General features: G+C 48.1%; 1 protein-coding gene across 2 annotated transcripts in view; it reads right to left on the reverse strand.

The window, feature by feature from the left end:
• The window catches only part of LOC147683296 (thiamine transporter 2-like), a 592344-nt gene that overhangs the window by 77128 nt on the left and 495109 nt on the right, over window positions 1-20107 (reverse strand). Inside the window, exon 5 of one of the 2 annotated variants that reach the window (XM_086943750.1) lies at window positions 658-799. The exons of the other annotated variant lie outside the window; for it this stretch is intronic. Within the exon in view, the coding sequence (XP_086799876.1) occupies window positions 658-799 (142 nt within the window). The remainder of the gene's footprint in view (window positions 1-657; window positions 800-20107) is intronic. 2 annotated transcript variants of the gene reach the window in all.

The raw sequence follows: 20107 nt of genomic DNA on the forward strand, positions 1-20107 counted from the left end.
TTTGCTCCGGGTCAAAATCGCAAGCTGAAAGATACAATCTGGTTCCCAAAAATTGGTACTGGTCCCCACCACCTGCCACTAGGGGCACATGTTAAAAGGGGCAGCTGATGTGTATTTATACAGCCTTAAGTTACAGTTTCAATGTGATAGAGACCAACCACATTACATGTCATTTTTCTAGGGTCTTTGGATGGGGGTTCCTTGCACAAAAAAACAAAGCTTCTTAACTTCGTGGTAAATAATATAATCTTGGGAAGTGCTTAATTCACATTAGAATAAGTGCAGGGGCCCAAAATATTGCTCTGAAGCTCTTGTGGCACTATCAAATGATGGAGGGCCAAATACTGATGCTGCACAGTCTTGATTCCACTTCATACCTCTTTAATCCATCACCATAATCTCCCTGCTTCTCTTTCGTCTCTGTGTTCTCTCTTTATCACTGTATTTCCACTTTTCTCTTCCTCCTCCCTTTTCTATCTTACTCTGCATCACAGTATTTTGGGAATGCATTAGTGCCTGTCTCCAAAAATTAGTACTGGTGGACCCCAACTGCAACAACCGTCTCAAGTTAAGCACTGATCTTGGGGCACCTAAAAAAAGGAAGAAAGCTAAATATATGCAAAACCAATGAAAAAATGGAGAAAGAGCACACTGTACCTGAGTGACAATATCCAACCCAAGACCTTTGGAGTCAACAACAATCACAGTCACGATTGTCTGAAGAGCCAAAGCAATGAACGTATTGAATCCAAAGATTAAAGCATAACGTTCTTCACTGAGGTTAATAGCAATCTGAAATCTAAGAAAAGAAATCAGTTAGTTAAATAATGAGAAATTAAAGCATTGCATCTGCTCAGATACTTCATGGGAGTACTTGTATCACTTCAAGCTGTGAGTAACAAAACATCAGGCCAATAAGTTGTTACTAATATAAAGCTCAATAATACTCTTTTCATTAAGTTTGGAAAGTAAAAGGGTTGGTTTACCTTGTCAGAAGCTGATCCTGTGACAACATAACTTGGAGGCAAGTGTGAGTGAAGCTAAAAAAAAGTTAACATTGGCACACACTAAGGGGAACATTTCCTAATCCTTTGCACTAGGTTTGCATCATAAAAGTGATGCAAACCAGGCACAACATGTAAAGTACCGCTATGTACTCTTTTGCATCAAGGCAGCGTTCCATGGGTGGTACATGTGCTTTCCCATCCAACCATCCATGAGGTTCGACGCAAATCCCTATTACCTAACATTTGTAGACAGGGATTTTTACCAAAATGTATGTCTACTCAAGGCAGGCGTAACAGTAGAGCAAGTTTGAAAGTCTCCTTAGTTTTCCCACCGTGCATGTGTGTTTCATTGAACAGCATATATACAAAGTCGAAAAAGTATTAAACTAAGTCAAAGCATAGTTTTTGTACTCGAAGGACAGCCAACCTCTATATAACCTATGCTTGACAGAATGCATAGTCCCTTGCACTTTGGTGATAAGCTGTGGGCGTTGGCTCATGACCGCCTAAAGTGTGCCAGCACGGCAGGGGAAGAAAAACATTTTAATAGATATAGCACTATTTTTTGCTCTCCCTATGACGTGGCACAGTGCAGTGCAGCAACATTTAGTTGTTGTGCTTCTCCAAAAGTTGGCAAATTTGGCGTTAGGTTTATATCTGACTGACTGGTCAGTGTCATGTCGTGACATCAAATAATGACAGACTCGTGATAAGTGCTTTATATTCTCTCTGCTTTATTCTCACGTCTGTTCCTGTCCCTGTCCCTACTCTATCTGTCTTCCCATTCCGGTTCCCTGCTTCTCCCTTTCCTGCTCCTCCCACGAATCTATCCCAAACACTAGACTGCTGCACACGATACTACATCTCCCCCTTTCTTAACAAAATAGAATTAACTTCAAACATGTTTATAGTTCCTTGACTGGCCGCACAGGTCGGCGGATTGTCCGCATGGGTCATAGACACGTTGCCATTCCAGGCTTAGACTCAGTCAGCTCCCCAGGCGTTGGCAAGGTATAGGCTGTTGGAGACACTGCATTGTTCGAGCTATCGGCCGCTTTGACAAGAGTATCCCTGACTGTGGGAGTACGCCTTCGAAAATGCGAGACATTGTGTGTGATCCTCTGGTTCTCAGATTCGTTGCAATTTCCAATAATCTTCCGAGTCGTCCACTCATTTACAGATTCTGACGCAATCGTGGTTGCCTTTTGTGAAGTGACAGTTGATAGCTCAGCCCGATGATGGCAATCTGTCTTTCTCGGTAGCCCTCGTTCGACTGACGCTCGATCTCCTTCAAGAGTGGACGGTGTTCTAGTTCTCTTTCGAACATCTGCATGAGTTTTTGCTTCCTTTGCTCACATCCGGTCAGGGGCAGCAATGTCCTCTTGTTCCGAGTCGTGCATACCAGGCAGTAAGGCACTATCTGACATGGGTGGCTCGGTTTGGTCTTGGGACTCATTTGTTGACCCTGTTTGTCTAACCCACTTCCATTCGCATTTGGGACTGGTGGACTCTTTAATCATCCGGGCATGTGTATGTTTCGTCCTTATCCACCTATTTTGCGTTCCTTGCTGAGTGGCAGGATAGTCCTTTCTCACCCGGTGGGTGCTGTCCCGTATATCTGGTTTCCTTCTGCAAGCGCGTTGAGTCAGCCTCGCTGACCCCTTCAGGGGTGCCGATATATTTTTTTATGTCTTGAAATAATTGTGACTGACATGACGTGTTGTATTGTGGGGTGATCAAATATTCTGGGTCATTGGCGTGAGATATGCTGCTCTGGGCGGGGAGAATGTTCTCTGATTCTATTGTGCATTTTGGTGATTGGGGCCATGAGCATTGTAAGGACCTTGACTCGGTTGACCGGAATGACCGTACAGACATGTTTTCTGAATTGGAGGAGCCTTTTGCTGATTTCCTCTGAGAACATTTCTTTGAGAGCGTTTTGACTGATACATTTCTTGAGCTGGTAGTCTGTGATGACATGCTCCTGGAGTCGGAGTCATCTGTAAGACATTTTTGTGAGTGTAGCTTTTGAGGTGTCTTTTGTGTCATTGCTGTGGATAGGTCATTTGCTAGCCACGCATTTATTTTCTTGGTCTGGTCGTGGAGCATTTGGTCACTGTCTCTCTCACATGACATTAACTGTCTCTCCCCAGTTTTCTCATTGTCGTGGATGTCTTTAGTGCACAGGCCCATCCCTTTCCGGTGCCTGAGTGGCTTACCACGCCTCATGTGATTTGTTTCTTCTTCTCGTTTGTTGGGTGCACTAACGGCAGTGACACTTGTGTAATGTGTCTTCCTGCTTGGTGCTTCTTCAGAAGTGTCTACAACATTTTATGGGCAGTGGGCTGCTCGAGTGTGTTTGTACACTGGTGTCCAGAGTTGGCGTGACTTGTCCACTCGTCTGTATTTGGTCCTTTCCACATATCCATTGAGCAGACTGTCATCTGTCTCCTTCGTGTGGTCTGTAGGAGAGTAGGGTCTGCAATCCTATGATCACCCAGATTTTTTGCTTTTGTTTCACTGGTTTACGACTTTCTCTGGCTGTGGGCCTGCCAATCAGACCCACAGCCTGGCTGTTCTCTCTCTAAATTACAACGTGTACCCTAGGTGCATTTACCAATTGGTACTGGGCCACCTTATCAGGCCCTGTAACTCAGGGCATAGGTGTACCCAGGGCCTACCAGGGGCTGAAGCATGTGTTATGCCACCCCTGGCTGGCCTCCTAAATTTGACACAACTGGCTGCCTGACAGCTGGGGCAAAGTCGTGTAATCACCCTTTGCTGTAGATATAGTATACCTATATCTAACCCTAAAATGGACACACAGATTCCTATCAGTCACTCCTATGGCAGGCCTTGACAATCCTAAAGGCAGAGTGCGTGGAATCGTGTGAGATGGTGCTCTGGCATGAGCTGAGCCTGTCTGCAGCTTGCGGAACCAAGTCCTAATAGCTGTTCTATGATAACGCATACCATATACTCTTAAGTGCATTATAATCCTAGCGGTTAAATGCTATCTTTGGTATTGCTTTATCAAAACATGTCGAGTAAGGTGTCATACGAATTGGAATACTAACCCCTCGCCAATTCTGGCGACGGGGTTAGCATTCCACCCTTCTAGAGGGACACGACATGTATGTAACTGTGAACCCCGGTTAAAGTTAAACGAAGCCTCAGCTCCACAAAATGGATGCTGCCACCACAGATACGAGTCTGACCCCCTGCAGCTGGGAGTCCTTCCAGCGAGGGGAGCCTGGACAAAGGGTTTCCTGTCAAGGGCGGTGCTAGCACCGTCCCAGACAGGGTTTGTGTATCCTGGGTAGGCAGGGCTTTACAGGAAGGTGACTGCTGAGTGGCACCCCGGTGCTCACTACGCATAGGCCGGTCAGAACCAGTTCCAGGGGCACACCAGCCCCTGGCCTGGGGAAAGTCCGGCATGGGAGAGGGGTGTAACCACCCCCCTCCTAGTCCCACCCATAGGCAGGACCTAGTCACTGGGTCAGCCCCCTTTTTTAGTATAAAGATAGGAGCGGGCCCCCTGTTCAAATTAGATCATCTTTGGAATCAAGACACGACTTTCTGCGAAAGGACATCAAGATTTCTTCTTCAAGATTCTCCCTTGTGGCTAAGGAGTAGTCACCCTGCATCCGCAGGCACCATCCTAAGAACACTGCGGTCTGCTGCAAGTCCTTCCTCCGGAATCCGACGACACAGCTCGACGAGACCCGGCTTCCCTGGCACCTCTGACCTCTACTCACCTCTATAGCCAAGCTGAGAACCGTGAGTGCGACGAGACCTCGAGGGACCGACGATCGCCAAGACTGCACGACTTCTTTGCAACAAGCCCACCGAGTGTTCCACTGGTGAGTGCTTTGGGGTCCGAGAAGCCCCCATCCTGAGCAGCTCCAGCACCGAAGGTCAGCCCTCCAGCATCTCCACGATCTGCGTGGGGCCCTTCTGCTTTTACCTGCTCACCGCGTTGTTTGGCTACTAGCCGGCTGGCTTGTGGCCTTCTTAACGACGCCCGACGACATCACTTCTGCTGGTCTGGTTGCTCCAGACTGGCCCTTGCTTCCTTCCACGAGAGAAGCACCCCGGACCCTCCTGGTCCACTCCAGACGCCATTTTGAGTCCACCGCGTGGGCTTGAATTTGCCAAGGCTTTGTTGCCCAATCCTGGGTCCAGCAATGCCGACAGCTTCATCAATCGTGGGACAGCTCGCTCCTCTATCCTGGTCGCCGACAACGCCTCCTGGTCCGTGAGATCTGCAGAGCACAGCGTCACCCACTCACCTAGTCGAGGTGACTACCATCCGGTGCCCTCCTGGTGCCACCTGACTACTGGCTAGTAGTCTCGAACTTGGTCCCCTCTGCTTTCAGGTGTCATCTCTCTTCAAGATCAAGGCTTGGATCACTTCGAACTCTCTTCACTGGTCGCCTGCCAGCATCTTTCTTCCAGGCTCCTGGTCCGTCTACGAGGATTCCCGACGTCTTTTGAGACATATGCAGCTGCAGCCCCTGGGCTAGGTAACTTCGGCATTTCGGTGCCCCAGCATAGCCTCACTATCCAAGGGTCAGAATCCACTTTCGTTTTCCTCCTACCAGGTCGGGTTCGCCCGAGAACACTAACTCTGTGAAATCTAGCTACCATAGACTTTGTCCCGCATCCCGCGTGAGAGTGCACACTCTGCACCCGAGTCCCCTAGGCCTCCTAGAAGTAATCTGAAGATTCTATAGTCAAGACCTAGCGATTCCAAAGCCTATTAGTACTGTAATTACCTGCTAGTAATTTCGCATTCCACTTTCAGAGTATATGGTTTTCCGTGCCCCTCGGGCATTTGTATAAAATGTGCTAACTTAAGTATTTTCGTAAGAGTTTTGGTTTGTGCTTAGTACCCTGTCCTCATAAAGAGTACAGGGCTGTTGTGATCTTAATAAATACACTGTTTATTTTCATAACACTTGTGTGGTGTCCTTTCACTTGGTGTTCAAGGGGTATATGTGTGGTATAACAGCTGGCTTAACACGCCCTCTCGAGTCTTTAGCCTTAGACTGCTCGTATCCACGCTACTAGGATAGCTGGTCTATAAGGTTGACTTACAACCAATCATCAATAAGGGTTGCTGGACTGATACATAGTGTTCACTAGAATAGTGAGCACTGCATATCAGGCCACCTTCTCACATTGGTGAGCAGCGGTTGGGATTTGAGCTTGCTGTTGTTTTACCACACGTATCCTAAGAATATCTTGTTGAAAGATCACATAAGTACTTTTAGGTACATATAACTTAGCTTAGAATATACTCTGAGTTCTACTGAACCAGCTGTTGCAGCTCCTCAAGGCTTAGCACACCTTGGCTGCAACTCTTAGCAAGGGATCAGTAGGCAAACACATAGTGTAGGTAGGTGCATCACTTACACCACACTAGAAGCATGCCTAACCTCGGAGAGTCTGCTGAGACCCCTCTGACGGTTGAGGACCCTCCACAGGCCTCTTCTAGATATGCAGCCCTTAGCTTCCAGGAGATGAGACAAGTGTGTACCTCCAGGAAGCTAAAACAGGGGTCTAACCCCACAATCCCATTTCTGATTGGTCTCTTAGAGACTTATGATGCCAGAAAAGCTGAGAAGCTTCTTAGCTCTTCTCATCCAGAAGGGGACATGCCAGCCCTAGAAGGAACCAGGGGTGACCCAGATCTCATCCATCTCTCAGGTGAGGAGGATGATGATCAGGAGACATCTGGGGATGAGGCAGACAAAGGTCCAGAAATGGTTAGTCAGCTAACTAGGGCCAACTTAAGCAGGCATGAGAATGGTACTGGGAGACGACTGGGGCCCCTCTCAGGCCAGCTTAACATTGGGAATGGATGAGTTAGGTCTCTCTCAAGAGGCTCTAACAGATCCATTCGTACCAATGGCTCTCAGGTCTCTGCTCTGAGGAGGATGACCTCCCCTCAGAGGAGAGTTTATGAAGCCAAAGAAAGGGAAGTCAATCTGAGGATTGCCAGGGAAGAACTTGCCCTGGCCAAGGAAAGACTTGCCTTTGCTAGAGAGCAGGAATTGAGTGGGTCAAAACCCACTGGTGGCAGCATTATACCTAGCAATAGGGAAAGGAGTTTTGATACAAAACACCTGAATAAGATAGTGCCCCCCTTTAAGCAAGGGGATGACATCCACAAATGGATTACTGCTTTGGAGAGGGCCTGCACTGTGCAGGGTGTTCCCCAGAGTCAGTGGGCAGCTATCTTGTGGCTCTCCTTTGAAGGTAAAGGTAGAGATAAGCTCCTCACTACCAGAGTGGAGGATGCTAACAATTACCAAGTCTTGAAAAACACACTGGTTGATGGGTTTGGCCTAACCACTGAGCAGTACAGGGTGCTGTTCAGGGATACCCAGAAAACTCAAGATTGGTCTGACTTTGTGGATTGTGCCACTAAGGCTTTGGAGGGCTGGTTGCTGGGCAGTAAGGTTACTGATTACACAGGATTGTACAATTTGATCATGAGAGAACAATTTTTAAACAATTGTCAGAACCAGTTGTTGCATCAGCATCTTGTTGACTCAGATCTGACCTCTCCCCAAGAATTGGGAAAGAAGGCAGACAGATGGGTCAGAACAAGAGTTAAGCAGAACCAGGGCCAGAATCAAGGTGGTCAGAAGAAAGCAGACGAGAGGGGTAAAGATTCTAAAGGGGAACAAAATGACCAGAAGTCTTCGTCAGGTCCCCAACAACCCAAAGAGGGTGGGGGTCAGGCTCCCCAGAAAAAGAAGAACCAAGAAGGCCAGTCCAAAAGGTGGTGCCAATACTGCAAAAGTAAAACTCACTGGTTTAGTGAGTGCACCAAGAAAGGAGGAGGGCAGACTCCTGCCACTGCAGCCCCTAAGGCACCTGTGCCCCCTAGTACAGTCAGCAGTGGTAGTGCACCTCCCAAGGGTTTAGTTGGGTTAACCTTGGGTTCTGAGGGGTATGACAACTTAGTTGGCACACTCACTCAGGCTGTCCTTGTCTGTACAGGGGATGTGGATATATCCCCTGATATAAGTCCCAATACTTTGGGCAAATACAGACAGACACCTTTGATAAATGGAAGAATGGCTCAGGCCTATAGGGACACTTGTGCCAGTGTCACAATGGTGACACCTAACTGTTGTAAATAACGCCAGGTAGTCCAGGTACATTCTTGATACTCCTTTATTAAGGTAAGATGTTGCTTAAGATATAAAGGAGGAAAACCCCACCAGGAGTGGCCTCCTGCCACTCAGCCCACATTCAAATGCCAGACATCCACACAGAACATTCTAGCAGGCTCTTACATCACACATTCCAAGCTGGGCAGCAGGGACAAGTATAACACATCTCCCTTCTTTGATTTGTTGAATGAGAGAGATGAATAGAAATTGCGGAGAGTAAATGGGATAGCAAGTCACAACACGCAATTTCCACACAAATGTAAAACAAGATAAGATTAGTAATTTAACACCATCACAAACCAATCACGCAAACTAATGAATAACATTCACACCACCTTCTCTCTTCCTTAAACAAATATTACTGACACAACGAAACAACCAACACACTATCACGCCCACGCATCACATACTCAACCCAAAAACCAAACAAACCGACTGGCCAGGTCAGTAAGAGGCAAAAAGGTCCCAACATACGGCGTAACAGCACAGTGGAACTTCAAGCTCCCACAAAACTCCACGAAAATAAAATATTTCAAAGTGGAACTCCAAGTTCCCACAAAACTCCACGAAAATAAAATATTTTAAAGTGAAACTCCAAGTTCCCTCAACCTCATAAAAATGTTTAAAGATGGAGCTCTAAGCTCCCTGAAACACCAAAACAAAATTTAAAAATTGGAACTCCAAGCTCCATTAAACTTCAAGTAAGTATTAAACTTATCACTCCATAACCCAAAAGCAACAGAGTACATAATGCCCTGTGACATTTCAAACACATAACACTCATAAGCTTAAAGAATGAGACCATCCCATTAACAAAACACAGGGCACTTAACAAAACATAGAGCACTTAGCTCCTATCTCAACACAGAGCACTTAGCTCCTATCTCAACACAGAGCACTTTGCTCCTATCTCAACCTCCACCGCCACCTTCACAGAAGAAAATTATACATATAGGAAAATATAAAGCAAGTAAATTAAGTAAATAGCAATTAATTAGCTGCGGTGAGCGATGTCTCACCCGAGGTCCTCATATGGGTAAAGATGTCTGTCCTTAAATTTCCAGAATCCACAACCCAAAACACAATCCAAACCATAGGGTGCATTTAGAAGTTTGCTGAGAAACACACCCTGCACTGGCAGCTTTATCTTCTTCACATCATGCCAGTGCATATGATTAATTGTAGCAGAAGTCATTACAACAGTACCTTTTCCTGGAGTGTCCCAGCTGAAACACGAAGTATTTTGACATTTCCTCACATTTCCTTGCTGTCTCCGTGAAATGCGCTGCAACCCTGCTCCAGAATATAGGTGTAAACTAAGCCTCATGGCGCTGACTAGAAAAAATAGCGTTTCCATGGTTTCATGTAGTTGCAGCAGACTAAAATGGAAGCACGCAGTTCACGTTCTGCCGGATGGCTACCGGCATGTTAAGGCAGCAAAGTGTCAATAATTAGCATAACATTCTCGAGCCGCCTCACTTGGGACCAGACGTCACACGGAGGACAGGCAGGCAAGGTAAGATGTGCGCGTGTGAAAACCGAACCTTCAGGAAGGTTTAAACATCGCACACTTTCAACTGTCTCCTGAATGGCTTGCTTTCCGCTCCGTGCTAGATTGAGAAAATAAAACAACAATTTCTCGCTCGGGGTTACAAACAGCAACAGCAAAGCATGAGTCAGTCACCAAGTGCACTTGCCGACAGTGAAGCTCCCAGGCGCAACACTACACACGCTGTTTAAATTGTTCAAAAGGTTGGGCACTTATCTGTTTCCCATGACTGATGAAAGCGCACATACAGGCAGGCTCTCACTACGACACAGCTGTTTCCCAGATTGCACCAGCTGATTTATGCTTCAGTAAGCGAAGGGTTGTCTCCTTTCAGCTGCTCTCAGCCACATCGCATTCCTTTAACATGTTAACATACTACACCAGCTAAGCGTAAGCGAAGGGCTGTCTCCTCTCAGCTGAAACACGAAGCATTTCTATCTGCTGTTTTCAATGAGAATTTCTCTTGAGTGCAGGTCGTAAATCAAGTGCCTGACAGTAAACAGATGGCAATTTGATTCACCAGCGCTTCAAACGAGCACACGAGCACACATGAAAGAGTTGGCAGTTCATTTACTTAAACGCTTTCCGTCATTTCTCTATGCAAGGCATTTTTCCCAATTGCCATGAAAGTCTAGTTCAAGGTGGTAATCTGACGCTATGAGTACTTTTACAGAGTCAATGACATTAAGCTTGATTTGGCACTTCTGATTCTTGGGGCGACCGATCTCTTGGTCACTGGTGGGGTTTTCTAGTGCCAGTAAGCTTAAACACGCATTAGAAAAGAGAATTTTACCTTTTAAATGTTGTCTCTCAGTTCATTTCCTTTGGCAGTCTTAAATGTTCAATCTCTGTTTCTCTTAGATTTTCTTTCCTTCTATGAGTTCAAAACTCTTGTCTCCTTGTAGGTCCTTCTGTTTTAAATTGTAAATTCCTGCGCACTGTTGGTTCTTCTTTCTGTCGCCAAAAATGTTGTAAATAAAGCCAGGTAGTCCAGGTACTTTCTTGATGCTCCTTTATTAAGGTAAGATGTTGCTTAAGATATAAAGGAGGAAAACCCCACCAGGAGTGGCCTCCTGCCACTCAGCCCACATTCAACTGCCAGACATCCACACAGAACATTCTAGCAGGCTCTTACATCACACATTCCAAGCTGGGCAGCAGGGACAAGTATAACACTAACTTTGTGGACCCTGGACAGATCATGCCAGGTACAGATTTCCTGGTGACCAATGCAAGCAATGTCACTACCAGTCATAGTATGGCAATTGTTGCTTTCTCCTGGGGAGGGGTAAATGGCCAAAAGAAGGTTGTTGTTAGTTCAGACCTCCCAGTGGATTGTTTGTTGGGCAATGATTTGGAGTCATCACAATGGTCAGAAGTGGAGCAGAGGACTCACATGGAAATGTTAGGCTTGCCAGCACATGTGCTTGCTGTGACTAGGTCACAGGTCAGAAAATGCCCCACTGAACAGGTGCTGGATCCTGGAACAATGGACCAGACACCTTCCAAGAAGAAGAGCAATAGGGTTAAGGCTGTGCCTTCCCCCTTGCCCCAGGTTGTGGATCAAGTCTCAGAGGAGGCTGACCTACAGGAATTGAGGGAAACTGAGCCTAAAGAGTTCGAACTTGATCAAGTTGAATTTCTGGGTTCAGGTGGCCCCTCAAGGGAAGACCTGGGGAAGGACCAGTTAGACTGCCCTTCCCTTGAACCCCTCAGACAGCAGGCTGCTGCTGAGGCTGCTGGGAACGCCACAGGTACCCACAAGGTATACTGGGAAGATGGACTCCTGTACACTGAGGCAAGAGACCCCAAGCCTGGCATGACCAGGAGGCTGGTTGTACCCTTGTCTCAGAGAGGTTTCCTCCTTACCTTGGCCCATGAGATTCCCTTAGCAGGTCACTTAGGCCAGACAAAGACTTGGGACAGGCTTGTCTCACACTTTCACTGGCCTCATATGAATGAGGATACCAAGGAGTTTTGTCGCTCCTGTGTCACTTGCCAAGCCAGTGGTAAGTCAGGTGGCACAACAAAGGCCCCCCTTATACCAATGCCTGTGGTGGGGGTGCCCTTTGAAAGAGTGGGGATTGACATTGTTGGTCCAATGGAACCCCAGACAGCATCAGGGCACAAGTTTATACTGGTGGTAGTGGATCATGCCACCAGGTATCCTGAAGCTATTCCACTTAGGACCACTACAGCACCTGTAGTGGCAAGGGCCCTAGTTGGAGTGTTCTCCAGAGTGGGCTTCCCTAAGGAGGTTGTCTCTGACAGAGGTGCAAACTTCATGTCAAGCTACTTAACTGCTATGTGGAAGGAATGTGGTGTCAACTACAAGTTCACTACACCCTATCATCCACAATGCAATGGGCTTGTTGAAAGGTTCAACAGGACCCTAAAAGGGATGATTCATGGACTACCTGTAAAGCTCAGGCGTAGATGGGATGTCCTGATACCCTGCCTTCTGTTTGCTTACAGAGAGGTCCCACAAAAGGGGGTTGGCTACAGCCCTTTTGAACTTTTGTATGGGCATCCTGTGAGAGGCCCCCTGTGCTTGGTGAAGGAAGGATGGGAGAGACCTCTCAAAAAGCCTGCAACCAACATAGTGGACTATGTACTTGGTCTCCGCTCCAGGATGGCTGAGTATATGGAGAAGGCATCTGAAAACCTTAAGGCCAGTCAAGAACTTCAAAAAGCTTGGCATGACCAAAAGGCTGTCCTGACTGTTTATCAGCCTGGACAGAAGGTGTGGGTGTTGGAGCCTGTGGCCCCAGCAGCACTCAAAGACAAATGGTCTGGGCCCCACACAATTCTTGAGCAAAAGGGAGAGGTCACCTACCTGGTGGACCTTGGAACTCCCAGGAGCCCCCACAGGGTACTCCATGTCAACAGGCTCAAAGCATATGTCGACAGGAAGGACATGAGCTTGCTCATGGCCATTGATGAGGGACAGGAGGAAGAGAGTGACCCTCTCCCAGACCTGCTCACTCAGAATCCTGATGATGGGTCAGTAGATGGTGTTGTCTTTTGTGGCAGCCTCTCTGAGCATCAACAGAAAGACTGTAAACAGGTTCTTCAGTCTTTCAGACATATGTTCTCTCTGACACCCAGTCAGACCAATTGGTGTACCCATGAGGTTGACACTGGTGACAGCTTGCCAGTTAAGAGTAAAATCTACAGGCAGCCTGATCATGTTAGAGACTGCATCAAAACTGAAGTGCAGAAAATGTTGGAGTTGGGAGTCATTGAACCCTCAGATAGCCCTTGGGCTAGTCCAGTAGTTCTAGTGCCAAAACCTCACACCCAGGGTGGTAAGAAAGAGATGAGGTTCTGCGTAGACTACAGGGGTCTCAATGCAGTCACTAAGACTGATGCCCACCCAATACCAAGGGCAGATGAACTTATAGATAGATTGGCTTCTGCCAACTACTTAAGTACATTTGACCTGACAGCTGGGTATTGGCAAATCAGGTTAGCTGAGGATGCCAAGCCCAAGACAGCATTTTCAACCCCTGGTGGGCATTATCAATTTGTGGTAATGCCCTTTGGTCTGAAAAATGCACCTGCCACCTTCCAAAGGTTGGTGAATCATGTTCTCACTGGGCTGGATGACTTCTGTGCAGCATATCTAGATGATATTGCTGTCTTTAGCTGCACCTGGGAGGATCACCTGGTCCACCTGAGGAAAGTGTTAGAGGCTCTGCAAGCAGCAGGCCTCACTATCAAGGCCACCAAGTGCCAGATAGGGCAGACACAGGTTGTATACCTGGGCCACCTTGTAGGTGGAGGCCAGGTTCAGCCACTGGAGAGCAAAATACAGTCAATCAGGGACTGGGCTCCTCCAACCACCCAGACTCAGGTTAGAGCTTTCTTGGGCCTGACTGGTTACTACAGAAAGTTTGTCAGGAACTATGGATCAATTGTGACTCCATTAAATGAACTGACAAGTAAGAAAATGCCAAAAAAGGTTCAGTGGACAGCAGGCTGTCAAAAAGCATTCGATGACCTAAAGCAGGCCATGTGCACAGCACCTATCCTTAAGAGTCCAGACTACTCCAAACCATTCATTGTCCAAACAGATGCTTCTGAGTTGGGTGTGGGAGCTGTTCTATCTCAACTGAATTTAGATGGTCAAGACCAGCCCATTGCTTTTATAAGCAGAAGGCTGACCCCCAGAGAGAAGAATTGGTCAGCTATTGAGAGGGAGGCCTTTGCTGTGGTTTGGGCCCTGAAGAAGCTGAGGCCATACTTGTTTGGCACTCACTTCAAGATTCAGACCGACCATAAGCCCCTCTTGTGGCTAAATCAGATGAAGGGTGAAAACCCCAAACTGCTTAGGTGGTCCATTTCCCTACAGGGGATGGACTTTACAGTGGAACATAGACCTGGTACTGATCATGGCAATGCCGATGGGCTCTCCAGATATTTCCACTTAGAACAAGAAGACTCACCTGGTCAAGGTTAGCTTATTGTCCCAAAGTTTGGGGGGGGGGGGTCATGTAGGAGAGTAGGGTCTGCAATCCTATGATCACCCAGATTTTTTGCTTTTGTTTCACTGGTTTACGACTTTCTCTGGCTGTGGGCCTGCCAATCAGACCCACAGCCTGGCTGTTCTCTCTCTAAATTACAACGTGTACCCTAGGTGCATTTACCAATTGGTACTGGGCCACCTTATCAGACCCTGTAACTCAGGGCATAGGTGTACCCAGGGCCTACCAGGGGCTGAAGCATGTGTTATGCCACCCCTGGCTGGCCGCCTAAATTTGACACAACTGGCTGCCTGACAGCTGGGGCAAAGTCGTGTAATCACCCTTTGCTGTAGATATAGTATACCTATATCTAACCCTAAAATGGACACACAGATTCCTATCAGTCACTCCTATGGCAGGCCTTGACAATCCTGAAGGCAGAGTGCGTGGAATCGTGTGAGATGGTGCTCTGGCATGAGCTGAGCCTGTCTGCAGCTTGCGGAACCAAGTCCTAATAGCTGTTCTATGATAATGCATACCATATACTCTTAAGTGCATTATAATTCTAGCTGTTAAATGCTATCTTTGGTATTGCTTTATCAAAACATGTCGAGTAAGGTGTCATACGAATTGGAATACTAACCCCTCACCAATTCTGGCGACGGGGTTAGCATTCCACCCTTCTAGAGGGACACAACATGTATGTAACTGTGAACCCCGGTTAAAGTTAAACGAAGCCTCAGCTCCACAAAATGGATGCTGCCACCACAGACACGAGTCTGACCCCCTGCAGCTGGGAGTCCTTCCAGCGAGGGGAGCCTGGACAAAGGGTTTCCTGTCAAGGGCGGTGCTAGCACCGTCCCAGACAGGGTTTGTGTATCCTGGGTAGGCAGGGCTTTACAGGAAGGTGACTGCTGAGTGGCACCCCGGTGCTCACTACGCATAGGCCGGTCAGAACCAGTTCCAGGGGCACACCAGCCCCTGGCCTGGGGAAAGTCCGGCATGGGAGAGGGGTGTAACCACCCCCCTCCTAGTCCCACCCATAGGCAGGACCTAGTCACCGGGTCAGCCCCCTTTTTTAGTATAAAAATAGGAGCGGGCCCCCTGTTCAAATTAGATCATCTTTGGAATCAAGACACGACTTTCTGCGAAAGGACATCAAGATTTCTTCTTCAAGATTCTCCCTTGTGGCTAAGGTGCAGTCACCCTGCATCCGCAGGCACCATCCTAAGAACACTGCGGTCTGCTGCAAGTCCTTCCTCCGGAATCCGACGACACAGCTCGACGAGACCCGGCTTCCCTGGCACCTCTGACCTCTACTCACCTCTACAGCCAAGCTGAGAACCGTGAGTGCGACGAGACCTCGAGGGACCGACGATCGCCAAGACTGCACGACTTCTTTGCAACAAGCCCACCGAGTGTTCCACTGGTGAGTGCTTTGGGGTCCGAGAAGCCCCCACCCTGAGCAGCTCCAGCACCGAAGGTCAGCCCTCCAGCATCTCCACGATCTGCGTGGGGCCCTTCTGCTTTTACCTGCTCACCGCGATGTTTGGCTACTAGCCGGCTGGTTTGTGGCCTTCTTAACGACGCCCGACGACATCACTGCTGCTGGTCTGGTTGCTCCAGACTGGCCCTTGCTTCCTTCCACAAGAGAAGCACCCCGGACCCTCCTGGTCCACTCCAGACGCCATTTTGAGTCCACCGCGTGGGCTTGAATTTGCCAAGGCTTTGTTGCCCAACCCTGGGTCCAGCGACGCCGACAGCTTCATCCATCGTGGGACAGCTCGCTCCTCCATCCTGGTCGCCGACAACGCCTCCTGGTCCGTGAGATCTGCAGAGCACAGCGCCACCCACTCACCTAGTCGAGGTGACTACCATCCGGTGCCCTCCTGGTGCCACCTGACTACTGGCTAGTAGTCTCGAACTTGGTCCCCTCTGCTTTCAGGTGTCATCTCTCTTCAAGATCCAGGCTTGGATCACTTCGAACTCTCTTCACTGGTCGCCTGCCAGCATCTTTCTTCCAGGCTCCTGGTCCGTCTACGAGGATTCCCGACGTCTTTTGAGACATATGCAGCTGCAGCCCCTGGGCTAGGTAACTTCGGCATTTCGGTGCCCCAGCATAGCCTCACTATCCAAGGGTCAGAATCCACTTTCGTTTTCCTCCTACCAGGTCGGGTTCGCCCGAGAACACTAACTCTGTGAAATCTAGCTACCATAGACTTTGTCCCGCATCCCGCGTGAGAGTGCACACTCTGCACCCGCGTCCCCTAGGCCTCCTAGAAGTAATCTGAAGATTCTATAGTCAAGACCTAGCGATTCCAAAGCCTATTAGTACTGTAATTACCTGCTAGTAATTTCGCATTCCACTTTCAGAGTATATGGTTTTCCGTGCCCCTCGGGCATTTGTATATACTGTGCTAACTTAAGTATTTTCGTAAGAGTTTTGGTTTGTGCTTAGTACCCTGTCCTCATAAAGAGTACAGGGCTGTTGTGATCTTAATAAATACACTGTTTATTTTCATAACACTTGTGTGGTGTCCTTTCACTTGGTGTTCAAGGGGTATATGTGTGGTATAACAGCTGGCTTAACACGCCCTCTCGAGTCTTTAGCCTTAGACTGCTCGTATCCACGCTACTAGGATAGCTGGTCTATAAGGTTGACTTACAACCAATCATCAATAGGGGTTGCTGGACTGATACATAGTGTTCACTAGAATAGTGAGCACTGCATATCAGGCCACCTTCTCACATGGTCTGTCTCACTTGATGCTTCATCCGAATAGTTTGTGATGTCTGTTGAATGATTCAATGAAGACGTATCAGTGAGGCTGTCGTAATCATCCTTCACTGCCTTTTGTATTGTTAACTCAGGGTGTTTCACGCCGCTTGGTTTCTTCTGCTGTCTTGTCTCTATTCGGCCTTCGCCCTCCCTCTTTCTGCTTTTGTTTGTTACTTGGGCTTTTTCCACAGATATGAGAGACGTCTCCATTCCTTTATCTTCATGACTTGCATTTGGGTGCAGTTCTTTTGCTGATTGTCTTGCTTTAACTCACTCTCCAACGTCAGCCCAGCCTGATGATTTCTTGTAGCGAGAACTGCCCTTGAAGGATCTTGCGTTTTGTTTCAGATTTTGCGCAACCTTCAATTACCCGGAGTCGAAATGCTTCCTCATCTGTAAATGTGTTCAAATGGCAATGGTGCACTAGACTTTGTAGCCTTGTTATGAAGTTTGGTAATGACTCTCCGGGTTCCTGCCGTGCCGCGTTGAAGGCGATGCGTTCATGATCCACGTCGTCCTTTGTGTCGAAATGAGCGCGTAGCGTCTCTTTGAGTTTTCCATATGTCCCTGTGTCTTTTGCTGAAAATGTTCTGATTAAGCGTCGGCCTTCGTGACCTACAAGCTGACGTAGCAACAGTAGACGATTTCCGTCCCTTTGCTCACCGGTTGTTTCAAGAAAGTCATCCAGTGATTCCAGCAACCTGTTCCATTGGTGACCCAAACTCTGATTGTTGGTCTGCGTCACTGAGGGTGGTATTTCAATGCAAGGTTTGGATGTGTGTGTGTCTTCTCTCACCGACATGATGGTGAAATGTATAAAAATGTCACAGGACTGTTCCCTTGTCTTCCTGCCTTCTTTTGCTGACCCCCCCTTCGGCCGATAGTCTTTGTTTGGTCGTTTCCTTTGGTTTTGGTCTGATTTGCTGCGCTCGGGTGACTATTGTATGTTGCCCGCCCCTGGCGCGACTGTCTCGGTATGCTGCAGTGAGTCAGACTTGGATCTCCTGAGGTCAGCTGGCCACCATTCAGCTGCACCATGCGTGACTCGTGGCTCTGCGAGTTCCCGCTTACGCTTCTTCTACCTTTAATTGTTTGTCTTCACGTGGTTCTGAAGTTTACTTGGGTACTTGCCTTTGCTCATGCTTGTTCTGTTCGGGATCCGCATTTGCTTGTGTTAGTTGTATTCGAGGTTTTGTGCGGGCTGGTGCTTGTTTCCGGTGCATCCCTTGCACTTGCCAGTGTTTGCTGTGTTTATTGGCCCTTTGCTCTTTTCTCTTTATGTTGCTTGTACTCGTGCATATTTACATTCGGATTTACATTCTGTGCGATCTTCGCTTGTTTCTGGTACTGTCTTCTGCCCTCTTCGGGGTCTTCTGCACTTCCGCCCTCTTCGGGGTCTTCCGCAGGACTGCCCTCTTTGGGGTCTTCTGCACTTCTGCCCTCTTCGGGGTCTTCTGCCCTTCTCTCTTCGGGGTCTTCTGCACTTCTGCCCTCTTCGGGGTCTTCTGCACTTCTTGCATTTACTCGTGGTTGCTTGTGTTTTCACCCTTTTCTTTGCATGTCCTTGTTTACTTGTTCAGCCTCTTGCATGGACTTGTGCTTGTTTATCTTTTGCATTAACTCGTGCTTATGTATGTCCCCGTTGCCTTTACTTGTGCTTATTTACATCATTTGTGCTTGCATGCTTTTGTGTCCATTTATCTTTTGCACTCGCAAGTGCTTGTTTGCTTGCATCTGTCAAGGCTTGTTTACTGATATAGTCTGGCACTTGCCAATGTTTGTTTCTGCAGCAGTCACTGGTTACACTGGCACTCACGAATGCTTGTTTTATGATTATCAATCCTGGTCCTTGCACTCACCAGTGCTTGTTTTTCATTTATCAATGCTTGTTTTTTTTCTTGCCTTTTCAGTGCTTGTTTTTGCCTTTTCAGTGCTTGTTTCAAACTCAACTTGAGATGCCTGACTTCAAAATGGCCGCTCATTCATTTCACAGGGGTGTCCTTCTCAGCCGCCTGACTCTAAGATGGCCGCCACACATCACCCACGAGGCTTGAATCTTCATTCATTCTTCAGCTCACTAGGTATCATTAAACACTCACCGAGGGTCTCCTCTCCGACCAGCAGGAGTTTACAGCCCAGCTCTCACTTCCAGGCCACTTTCACCATCAAGGTAGGCCAGGGGCAAGCTCCGGTTTCTTCCGTCCGCCGCGTGCCGTCTCTCACGCATCGGGGGTGAGACCCGATGACGATAAATCGCCGTTTTTCTTCCGGCGCCTCCGCAGGGGTCCCTTGCTTCTCCGGACACTCCCCGCTCCTTCAGGGCACTTCAGGAGCACTGAGGTGGGCTCTCAGTTCCTTCTTTACTGGCAAAGTCTTCAGGGCACACTCGCGACTTACTTTTGGCGCGAAGGATCGCGTCGGGTGTCAGCGAGGCAGCGCTGCACTCACGCTGTTCTGGAGGGGCTCTACACGATCACCCGATCGTTAAGCAGCTCATCCACAGCTGGCCTAAGGCTGTAGGCGGCGGCTTCGGGGCACAGGCGGCGCAACAGCGACCCCGTCTTTGCTGGTGCCCAGGACAGGGCAGTACTCACTGCGGCAGGGATGGTAGGTCACCTCATCCCACCCTCGTCGCCAGTTGTCATGTCGTGACATCAAATAATGACAGACTCGTGATAAGTGCTTTATATTCTCTCTGCTTTATTCTCACGTCTGTTCCTGTCCCTGTCCCTACTCTATCTGCCTTCCCATTCCGGGTTCCTGCTCCTCCCTTTCCTGCTCCTCCCACAAATCTATCCCAAACACTAGACTGCTGCACACGATACTACAGTCAACAAAGAGGTTTCTTTCAAAACATTTCTAACCCTGCATGTATTGAAGGTTTGGTAAGAATTCAGAGCCTTCTATGCACTGATCAGCTGCAGCATGAGGTGGGTAAGTGGGAAGGAGATAGGAGGCAGCAGTGCATCCAGAAGGGGAGGCACACTGGCTCACCAGCTATTGTGCATGCTTTGGGATCAGCAAACCCATATGGCATTACACTCTGTTGTCCCTAAATGGTTACCCTTGAGTTTCACTTACTGATACACTAATACACTGATACACATTTCTGACTG

This window comes from Lissotriton vulgaris, chromosome 11 (assembly GCF_964263255.1).
Source record: "Lissotriton vulgaris chromosome 11, aLisVul1.2, whole genome shotgun sequence".
Classification (NCBI taxonomy): Eukaryota; Metazoa; Chordata; class Amphibia; order Caudata; family Salamandridae; genus Lissotriton; species Lissotriton vulgaris.